Source organism: Nuphar pumila, chromosome 13, assembly GCF_984573655.1.
Source record: "Nuphar pumila chromosome 13, dmNupPumi1.hap1.1, whole genome shotgun sequence".
NCBI lineage: Eukaryota > Viridiplantae > Streptophyta > Magnoliopsida > Nymphaeales > Nymphaeaceae > Nuphar > Nuphar pumila.
The window spans coordinates 75,295,487-75,307,130 of record NC_143261.1 but is presented as its reverse complement, the minus strand read 5'-3'; the positions used below and the strand labels follow the sequence as shown (position 1 = coordinate 75,307,130).

The 11,644-nt window shown below is 42.2% G+C and overlaps 1 protein-coding gene across 1 annotated transcript; it reads right to left on the bottom strand.

Moving 5' to 3' along the window:
• Positions 1 to 8,825: 8,825 nt before the first annotated feature.
• Positions 8,826 to 10,907, bottom strand: LOC149818741 (protochlorophyllide reductase-like). The gene is made up of 5 exons (XM_089983977.1): positions 10,788 to 10,907; positions 10,580 to 10,675; positions 9,789 to 10,323; positions 9,323 to 9,681; positions 8,826 to 9,116 (listed from the first exon to the last, which is right to left on the bottom strand). Exons 1-5 carry the CDS (start codon positions 10,845 to 10,847, stop codon positions 8,961 to 8,963), a joined length of 1,206 nt encoding a protein of 401 aa, XP_089840103.1. The 5' UTR covers positions 10,848 to 10,907; the 3' UTR covers positions 8,826 to 8,960.
• Between the last annotated feature and the right edge of the window lie 737 nt (positions 10,908 to 11,644).

Sequence of the window (11,644 nt, the reverse complement as noted above, 5' to 3'; positions counted from 1 at the left end):
TCTAAAAACACTATGAACCGGTCTGAAACCGCCCCGAACCGGTCATCTAAGGGTCTGAACCGGTTCTAAACCTTATAAACCGATACTAAATATTAACAAAAGTTCATAAACCCTATAACCGTATGCCAAAATCCCTGTATCTCTTTATATTTATGAAAATAGTGTCTCAGCATCTTGAAACGAGTGAAAAACTGGGAAGAACCGGTCAAAAACGGCTCTAAACCGGTTTTGGAAGGGGCCGGATCAGGTTCCTGATCCGATTCAGTCTTAATAGTGTTCGAATCCTGCTTAATCATGGATCCGACCTGGTTCAAATGGGATCCAGGTCTGACCTGACCCATACTTGATACGGGTCGGACCCGACCTGAACAGAACCCTGGTTAGACTCGGTCTGAAACGGACCCGGGTTAGACCCGGTCTAAAAATGGACCCGGGTCAGACCCAGTCCGAAACAGTCCCGGGTCGGACCCGGTCCAAAACAGACCCGGGTCAGACCCGACTCTTAATGAATCTGAATCGGACCCGGTCCTAAATGGACTCGGGTCTAACCCGATCCGAGAGAGACCCGATTCTTTCTGGATCAGACCCAGACCTGGTACCATTATGGGTCCGGGTCAGATCTAAGAATAAACCGCAGACTCGATCCACCCAAAATGTGTTTAGATCGGGTCTGTCATCGGATCACCACGCCGGACCCGATCCGATCCACTGTTAAAATGAAATAGAAACCCGATTTCTGTTTTCATTTTAATAGGGAAACCGAAAGGGTTTTCGCCCTTTTCGGTTCCACGACGACCCACGTCATCGAACGAGGATCGACGCCGGTTGCCAGCGACCGATGCCGCCTGTCGACGACTGGCGTCAACCCATCGACGAAAGACGTCACCCCACGATGACGATGCGAGGCTTTGTCGTTCGATGGCTGAAGAGGCAGAGGAAGAAAGAGCACGACTGGTGCAGCAACGCCGAGGACCGACGATCGATCCAGCCGGCATATCGCCCAATGGCAATTGTCCGATTCGGCGACAACCCCGGCACCACTGATCCTGCTGCTGTTTACGAATGCCCCAAAAATCCTCTGGCAACCCACGTCGCCCTCCCATCGGCGAACGACGTCGCCCCACGGCGGCGTGCTATTGCCGACACTGGCTGATCCTGATGGACGCTGGGCAGAGATAAAAGGGTTTTTTTTAACCCCAGACGCCGGTCATCCGGCGTTCTCAACCCCGGCAACTCCTTTGGCATATGTCGACCACCCTACAACCCGACGATGCAGGGGATCTCAGGCGACGACTCCAACGGCGATCCCGACGACGATAGATCCTCTCTGCTACATCGATAATTTTTTTTTTAATGAGGTTCGCCTGAGCCGACCATTGCCGGAAAATAGATGTCGCCCCTACGGCGACAATTGTCAATGAAGGTTGTCGCCCTACGACGACAGTCTGCCGAAAAAAAAAATTCCATCCTCTGTCGCAAACAGTGATGTTTGCGACAGTCTGCCAGCATGTCACCCCACGGTGACATGCTGTCGCAGAATCCAGAATTCAAACAACGGGGTGAAACGCCGAAAGGGCCTACACGGCCACACGCAGCGGAAATGCGTGGCAGTGGACCCATAACCCAATGTTGGCGAAACTTGTAAAACAAACATTGACAGGAAGCATACCTGAATTCGCCATAGTGCGTGTAGGAAATTCGGTGTTCTCCTCAGCCGGTCGACGCCCACAATGAGCCCAGGCCTTAAGTCGATGGTGATCATGACCCTGTTCCACTGTATCTGAATGCGAAACTGAATTTGGCAGGATAAATGCTATGAATGTCTCATCATCCTCATAGCCCCTAACCCCTTATGTAATGGGAGATTAGGCAGTTACGTGAATGTGGTTACTTCTATCCCCATTACGTGGCCACTAACATGACCCACTAATGGGTGTCAATCCGGATCACACTGTGGGTTGGACCCATAACCCATAATGTCCAACATGTAGTTCATGCAATTGCAGTATGAATTTCTCAATGTCAAAGAAAGCTTCTGAGGTATTTTCTCCTAACAATGCTTGACTTGCTCTTGTTGCCTTACATTTGTGAACTTTGAGTTGTTTGATATCAAAGCACATTCCCAAAATAAATATTATGACACCATCTATTATAGATTTCACCAATGTTCTCTTTTGGACCCTAAAGAATGGTCTTCCTGTTTTTCTTCTGTCTATCCCTTTCCCGCTTAGAAAATTTGCTTGCTGCCTTAGTTTGTGTTGCAGTTTCAGTCATTGTTTAGTAACCAACTTGTTGCTTTCCTTTTTATGTATTATTATTCTTTTAACATTTCTCAGTAACAAACTCTTAGTAGCTTTGTTTGTGGACATTGATTATAGTGAGTGTTGACGTTAGTTGGATGTCCTTTGTAGTTGCTTGCACAATGTCGGACACATTGATTTTTGACAATCGGCACTTTGGATTTGTACAGGTGGCAACACCTTGCTCATGTGAATCTAAAGGGTCCTGCCTGCACTGATCCATACAACAGTTTTGGGAGTTGAAACCGTGAACTCCCGCTGGCATAAGGTTGCTTCTTATTCTGCCCTGCAGTCAGCCCTAGGAGGGCTATCCAAGCATATCTATAGTATCTCAGGGAGGCAATTTAAATAGTTTACTTAATCTTCTTACTGTCCCCCTCATTTAGGGGTGTAAAACAGGGCGAACCAAGCTGATGAGTAGGCTATATGAGTTCTTGTTACAGTTGAGTGCAGGCCTGTGCTTGTGTCATGCCCCTGCAAGCATGTTCAAGTTTGACTTACTTTTCTAATGTGATGCTATAGTTCAATTTAGGTCTCCTTTGAAGTTTAAATTATGAACACATTAATTTTGAGTAGTCCATTTGAAGCAAGCAAGGAGGGAGGCCTAAACCCCCACTAGCCCCAGGATATTATAAATAAATGACAGAATAGTATCAATCAGTTTCCAGGATTGCCGTTTGCCTCCTTTTCTTGCTTGCTTTAATTTATCTTCTTGTAATCTAAATTCTCAGGTTATATAATTCTTTTGCCTGTGGCATGTTAAACAAGTGGACGTTGACTTGTTTGATGCATAATGTGGCTTAAGCTCTTGTACGTGTGTTTTCAATCATGAGAGGCATATAAAAGTAAGCTCTCATTGTTAGCATAAGACAAAAAATAAAAACTATTGAAATGCTCATTGCTCTTTCTATAGTTGGGTGTCACCTGTATGCAAGTTTGTGAGGAGGATGGAGGGGAGGCTACAGCGTGTGGGAGTGAAGGGCAGTTGTCAAATATTGAGGGTAATGCGTTTGTGAGGTGTTGCTGTCACCTTTGAACTTGCATCGACAAGTTCAAGGGAAGTTAAACTTGCATTGTTCTGTGATTCTTCTCATATACAGTCCGATTTCTACAGTGCATTGATACTTCAATTTTCAGAGCGAGTTGGTTTGAACCGTGTAGACGGTCTGCGACAAAAGAAAAAAAGAAGGTTAACAAAAAAACACCAACACATTACAACTATTCTAAAACTAGGGCTTTGCCTAAAATGTGTTGGTAATTTTTAGTTAACTTTTTTCTTTCGCTGCATACCGTCTACATAGTTCAAAGCAACTCGTTCTGAAATTTGAAAGAGCATTTGATGCTAACACACTCTGAAAATCGAACTTTGTATGATAAGAGTTACAGGACAATACAAGCTTAACTTTCTTGAAACTTATCAATACAAGTTTAAACGAGGTAACATCACTTCACTGGGTCATTGGAATGAATGATTGTTTGAGCATATTCATTTGTTAATGAATGAAATCAATTTGATTCATTGACAAATTAATGAAATGAATTATTTTATGAGCATGTTCATTTGTTAATGAATGGTATCAATTTGATTCATTGTAAATTTAATTCACCGTGTATTTTTTGATTCATTTTAAATTTGATTCACTGCCATTTTATGATTCATTGTTAATTCAATCCATTTGTAAATTGGATTCACTGTCGTTTTTTTTATTGGCATAAACTATTAAAAGATAAAAATTACAAACCTACAAAGTTTGCATAAACTGCGCAAATATGTGATTTACTTCATGAATAAAATTTATGAAATTTGCATAAAAAATATGCGAACTTTCTTTTAAACTCGAACCTTGAAATTTTGCAAATACTTGAGTTACTTCACATAAAAAATTTACTAAATTCACATAAACAATTTGTGAACTTTTTTTTTAAACTCGAATCTTGAAACATCGCAAATACCTAAGTTACTTCGCATAAAAAATTTATTAAATTCACATAATAAATTTGCAAACTTTTTTTTAAACTTGAACCTCGAAACTTCACAAATACCTGAGTTACTTCGCATAAAAAAGATACTAAATTTGTATAAACAATCTATGAACTTTCTTTTAAACTTGAATTTTGAAACGTCGCAAATACTTGAGTTATTTCAGATAAAAAAATTACTAAATTCATATAATAAATCTGTATTTTTTTTTAAACTTAAATCGACAAACTGTGTAAATACCTGAGTTACTTCGCATAAAAAATATAACAGTGTCATATAAAAAATATGTGAAATGTCTTTCAAACTCAAACCTCCAAACTGCGTAAGTACCTGAGTTACTTTGTATAAAAAATTCAGAAATATGCATAAAATAGTTGTAAATTTCTTTTAAACTCAAACATCTAAACCTTGCAAATAGTTGAGTTACCTTGCATAAAAAATTTACTAAATTCACAAAAAATATGTGCGAGCGAACTTTTTTTTATTCTTTTAAACTCTAACCTCAAAAAATCGTAAATACCTTACTTACTTCGCATAAAAAAATATATGCAATTCGCATAAAAAGTATGTAAACTATCTTTCAAACTCGAACCGACTCTTGGACTCTGTGTTATATAAATAATAATGGCTAAGATATCACATATTCTAAGGCTTGCATTCTAGCATTATTCTCGTAAAATCTAGGTTTTTCTTTGTGGTCTCCACCAAAATAACCGAACAACTATTTTCGGCGTTTCAACAACCTTTTTTCGATGTTATGATGACTAAGAACCCTAATGCAACTTTTCTTGAAAGTATTTTAAAAGAGATTTTCATTAAAAATTATCAGTGCAAACCATGCATCAAATCTTAAATTAACCGGTTCACACTAGTGGTGAAGTTCGGGACGAACTCAGGAAACAGGTTTATAACTCTTGTACTCCACACAAGAACGAGCCTTATTGCCTTAAATGAAATGTAAATAAAATGTGCTACCCTATTCTAGAGGTTCGAGCGAAAATAAAAATTATTACAACCCCAATAAATTAAATAGCTAGTGGTGCTAAAAAAAATAAAAATAAAGAAAAGTAAAAATTTGCAGGGCTTTGTTCGCTCACAATCTAGCCTTCTTTTGTCCGCACGTGCACGGCCCTCGCTATCGCATTCTAGTCAACAAGCTAGCGCCCACCTGCAAAACACTAAACCATAAAAAACAAGCGACACACTAGACTACCTAGTCTAGTTAATATTAGTTACAAGAAATAAAAATAATTTAAGAATCATAAATTTAAATGCATCTAAATATAATTAAAAAAAATAATCTACAAATAAATTCACTAACCTAAGATCTATCATTATACCAATAAACTAAGAAAAACACGTAGACTTAGTGGAGCCATGTTCTGCTAGGATCTGATCAACAAATCCATGTGACGAATTATGGCTGGTAGGTCAAAAATCAAACCAGTTGGACGTTGATTGAATTGGTCTTTTGACCGTTCGGCAAATCTGGCTTGGCGCCTATGCTGAATAAGATTTTTACAAGTAAAACAATTCACGCACTCAACTGATCAGGTTGGGTTGGGTTTGGCTGGCAGCTGGCTGGTCGACCACACCCAGATCGACTGGCCCTGCTTGGTTGTGCTGGGTTGACTGCTAGGAGGATCTGACGAGATCAAATCTGGTCAGATTTGAGCTGGTTTGATGGCAATCAATTAACAGTTTAGGCTTGATATGATTTAGTGGGCTGCCAACCAGACCTATTCGCCTTACAAGCTTACCGAATCTGGTAGGATTTCAGCTGGCTTGATCAGTTTAAATGGCTAGACGTCGATCAAGTCTGCTCGCAAATCAATCGGTTTGTCAGACTGACAGAATAATTGATTTGGTCTGGTATGATCGGGTCTGATTTGACTGTTGTGCGGCTACCAGATAATGATAAAAAAATATTCAGATTGGCTGGCCAAACTAGTGTGCTTGATCAAGCCCGATCAGCGCCTGATCAAGGATAACTGACCAGATCTACTGATGATGGCAAATCTGATAAAAATTTGGACCTAGCAGATTGGCATGTATTTTGTGTTTTTCCTTTTCAACAAAAAATAACAATAAAAAAACTAACTATTATTCAGAAAAATAATTAAATCCAAAGGGACTAATCTATGCAACAAATGACGCTAAATGAAAAGTAAAGAGAAGAAGAAGAAAAAGCGTACCAGGGGTTCGCTTCCGATGGATTGGGGAGAGTAGATCGACCTTCCCAATGCTTGCATGCGTCATCCAGCGCCTTCGATGAAAAAGAAGAAGAAGCCGACGAGGAAACAGGATAGAAGGAAAGAAGGAGAGAGAGAGAGAGAGGGGGGAGGTTAAGAGGGTGTTTTCAAAAAAAATTCTAAACAGGTCCTCTAATGTTCAATAATTTCTCAAAACCACCTCTTCCAAAAATTATTTTCTAAAAACTTGTTAGTAAAAACTAAAATTTTCTAAAAAACTCAAGTGGGTCAAAACTTGTTTAATTTTTTCTGTAGTTAATATCAAACTCTTCTTTGCAAGACCGTGCACAAACGTCGATTAAACAAGGGTTGTTAATGCTACTTTCACACAAAATCATGCATACAAACTGCATCAAATAATGAATAAATTATCCATGATCAAACCCTCTGTTCGTAAACTACGTCATCCTTCAACTAATGTGTCATGAAGTATGTGAACATCTTGAAACTTGAAGAGAGAAGGCTACACCTTCACCGTCTTTGCCTCAAGAGTGGTCGAAAGAGAGGTTTTTAGACGTTTATCACAGAAAATGAAGGCTGAAATTTTGTCACTCCGTAAGAAGCAACCGCAAACACCAGCCAAAAAAATGGATGAAGGGGTTGTTGTCACAATGATGTCTCCTATTCTCGGAGCATCTAAGGAGGGGGGGGGGGGGGGGGGGAGCGGGAGCGGGAGAGGTGGAGAGGACTCGATGAAAGAGCATTTGTTTAAGTCATACACTCACTTAGAGGTTGTTGGAGTTGTACCTGAGTTGTCTCCTCTCTTTGTTGCGAATACGGATGATAAAAGGGCAGAGGATGAACCTCAATAAGAGAAGGACCGAGTTGCACAACGATCGAATATTTTTCAGCCAGGGTTGAAGGTTGTTGTGCAACAAAAGGACATTTTTCAACAAAGGGAGAAGGCAGCTCAGCAAGAGGAGGACCGAGTTGCACAACGATCGAATGCTTTTCAGCCAGGGTTGGAGACCATTATGCAATGAGAGGATGATTCTCAATAAGGAGAGAAGGCAACTGAGCAAGGGTCGGAGACATCGTAGCAAGAGGTGGATGCCGAGAGGAAAGTACAATCTCCGAGGATTTCTTTGAAGAGAGGAAGAAGGTTCAATGCTCTTAGACAAGAGCCACAAGTTGATGAACACATGCATCGCTTCTATTGGTTCCAAGCACGATAGTGATTCAAAGCTCTCCTAAAGGATATGAAAGAAATGCTCGATGATATGCATTTTTGAAGTTTCTTTGATATTTCATAGATTATTCACCTCCTCTTAGAGGCCATAGTGAAGTCTTGAGATCTAAAAACCAATACCTTTTAATTTAGAGATATGGAAATAACCATCACATCGAGGATATGACACGAATAATTGAATTGAAGTGGTACGGGATGCCAATAAGTGGTCAACAGTGAAAAAATCACAAGCAGTTGGCTACCATGGTTTTGGAAGCAAGTGCCTCCAAAGGAAAAAAGCTGAAATTACCATAATTGAAGAATTACCGTGACCTCACAAGGATGAGGAGGGCGACGAGGAGGATGAAGGACAAACTACCGTATGCTTGATGAAAGACTGGTAGTACCTAAAAGAAGAATCTGAAAGCATTCTTGCTCTACTTCGGCAGGACATGCCTATTCATTAAGAGAAGTCGATCCATAGTGTACCAATCTTAAATCATGTCCACTAATACACATGAAGGGCAGTTGTATTTGCATACCTTTATGCCTCATTGAAAAGGTCAAAAAAATAACAAAAAAGTGTTAAAAATGATTTATGAATTTGATGTGCACATTATATTTAAATAGGAGAGCATCTCGATACCCTATGAACCAGGTGAAGCGTGACCATGAAGCGTAAGGGCTGTTGTCATTGCTCTGGTTTATTTAGACATTGCCAAGTTCGACTTTCCCAACTCATGAAAAATTACTTAGGCTCTGATTGGGAGCCGGTATTTAAGGAGGATTTAATTAATACCACCTTTGGTGTTTGAGCCCATGTTTTGAGAGAGATGAGAATGGTGTTGAGGGTGGAGATGGGTCATTTTCAACTACATCGTGAGGAATATAGTTGACAACTCCATTCTCATCTCTCATTCTCTCCAACACCAGCCCTCAAATAGAGCTTAATTGGAAGAAGGCCTGAATAATTCAAGAGCCATCAGTGATTGTTCGAAAGTTCCAGCCAGGATCTCTCTCTCTCCGCACATTGGCTGGCCTCCAGTTGGTAAAACTCTTGAGGTCCCCCTACAGTGCCCACCTGGGAGTGCACCCAGTTTCAACCTTGCACAGACTATAGAACATTGCAAGATGAGAAATCCCCAGTTATTGTCTCCAACTCAAAATCTTTCCACGAATACAAACGGAGCAGTTACAGTCGCAGGGGAAACAGTCACTCCAATAACATACATCTCTCTCTCTGCTTTCATTTCCTTCCTTCAAGCAAGGCCCACCAGCTTCTCACTAATCTCCCACACCTTCCTAGCTTTCTCCACGTCGCTCGCTTCCTGAGACAATTGATTCTGGAATGAAGCAGAGTCCTTGTTCCAACTCCAGTACACGCCTGACTTGCTCAGGCTTGGATCACTCACCACCTTGAAGCCAAAACACAGAAACAGAACAGTTTTGAGTAGACAAATCATTTGTCAATTGGAGGGTCTCTCTCTCTCTCGCAAACAAAACAAGAACTGAAGATTTAAGAACCAGAAGCAGATTGTCAAATGTGGTTCCCCTACAGGCCCACTGCGTGTGTGGTTAAGTATATACTTGATGATACTAACTACAGAGTAGCAATGGATACCTGAGCTAGTCTTTTGCCGGAGTCTTCCTCTGAGACGAAGCCCTTTGTGATGTACTTCTGGAAAGGAGGGAAGAGGAGCCTGAACAATGGGATGTGCTCCCTGAACAATCCGGTTGTGGCGATGCATCCCGGGTACAATGAGGCGAAGGTTATCCCTGTCTCCTCATGGAAACGCCTGTGGAATTCTTGCATCATGAGCATGTTGCAAACCTTGCTGTCCTTGTATGCCTTGGCTCCATCGAATTGCCCTCCGTCGATCATGGCTGCTGTGTTGAGCCCATTCAAGCCTGCTGCCAGGCCCCGGAGGTCGCCGAGGTTTGCCTTTGGAGGCACGTTCCCGGCCAATGTGTTTGTGTTTCCTGCTCCAATTCCACCCCCCCAAAAACCCAGCAAAATCAACAGCAGCTCGCGGAAGAACCCAATCAAAGAGTGTAACAAGAATTCTTGATGATCTTGTTGTTGTTACCTGTGATAGATCCAACTATGACGAGGCGCTTCGACGGGTAATCGGACTTCTGCAGGTCATCAAGGAGCAAGCGAGAGAGGAGGAAATGACCTAGGTGGTTTGTCCCCACGCTCAATTCGAAGCCTTCAGCAGTGAAGGTAGGTTGCTTGGCGGTGGGGAGATAGACGGCGGCATTACAAACGAGCACATCCAGCGGCTTCTCCGACCGCCTGAAGTTGTCGACGAACTGCCTCACGCTGTCGAGAGAGGCCAAGTCGAGATGCATGATTGTGTAGCTGTCTTTGGACATGCCGGCGGACTTGGCAGCCCGCTCGGCCTTGAGGAAGTCTCTGCAGGCCATGATCACATGCCATTTCCCGCTCTCTGCTAGCGCCCTCGCAGTGGCGAGGCCTAGCCCGGACGAAGCACCAGTGACGATGACGTTCCCTTTCCTCAGGGTTTTCTTCCCATCAGTAGTTGCCCTGTTGATCGATGGAGTGGTTACTGCTGTTTGTGCCCTTACGCTGCCCACCAATACCCTCTGCTTAGCCTCTCTCTGCAAAAACAACAACAACAATATAGAAGACCAATTAGAGATGTATGCATGCAAAATTTTGCCCAAAGTGTCAATCAGAGATGCATGCATGTAAATTTTTGGCCAGTGTATCCGCATTTCTCGAAGAACAGGGTGCGCGAAGTTTTGAGTTTTAATGTTCTCCGCACCCGGCTACCAGTGTCCAGACAGGCCTGTTCTACACAATTCTGTCAGCGCAATCAAATGCTCCTTAAGATGGATGATAGAGAAAACCAACCTTGGTTCTGAGAATGGGAGGGTTGAAATCAGATTTGTGATGTTCAGAGAGTGGAACCCCGAAGAAGGCGGCGTCCTTGCCGGTGCTTGTCCTCGTCTGCCATGAAACAAAACATCAAAACGCCTCAATTTAACTCATGGAGAAGAAAAAAGGAACCGAGACAAACTAAAGAAGAAAAGCAGCAGAATGGGGATTTGTTAGCAGCAACCTCCTTGTGAAGTGAGAGTGTGGAAGGAATGACAGAGCCAATGTGTGCTTGAAGCGCCATGGATAGAGAGACTGGGAGAGGGGGGTAATGGAGGAGATATTTAGCTCACCTATAAATAGAGGGAAAGGGGAGGGGATGCCCGACTTGAGTGGTGGATATGTGATCCTAAATTGTGGATAGAGACGCTGCCACCTCAAACGAAATCATCCAATGGGTGTTTGCTCATGGGATTTCCGCGCGTGAATGTTTCCCTCCTACTTTATTTTTTATATGGAGCAGTAGCTCCTCGCAAAAATCCAAACTTTCACCGCAGTAAGTGAGTCTCTGCTATCTTTCCCGTCCTTTATTCTTAATTTGGAGCAGTAGGCCCTCGCAAAAACCAAACTTTTCACCGCAGTGAGTCTCTGCTATCTTTCCCGTCCTTGATTCTTAATTTGGAGCGGTAGGCCCTCGCAAAAACCAAACTTTCACCCGCAGAGAGTTGGTCTCTCTCTCTCTCTCTCTAAAATTGGTTACTTTTGCTCCCTACCCGGATCGACCCTAGAACTTGTTTGATGAAAGTCAGGGTCCGTAGATAGTCCTTGAATCTGAATCTTAGCAGTTGAGATGTTCTGAGCGCCAATGACAATCCAAACCTAGGTTAGGCTCTTATCCATTCAAGTATCAAACCAATGGGGGTAAGGAATTAGGATTCAGCTGTAAACTTTAGAACAGAACTCTTGGTATCATAGGTTATTTTTTTGTGAGCCCATGTAGTGAAAGGCGAACCCAACTTGGTCAGCCTCAAGGTTATCGCTTCCCTGCACCGCCGATTTGTAGATTGATGCCTGAGGGTCATCGGTTCTGTGCATCATCTC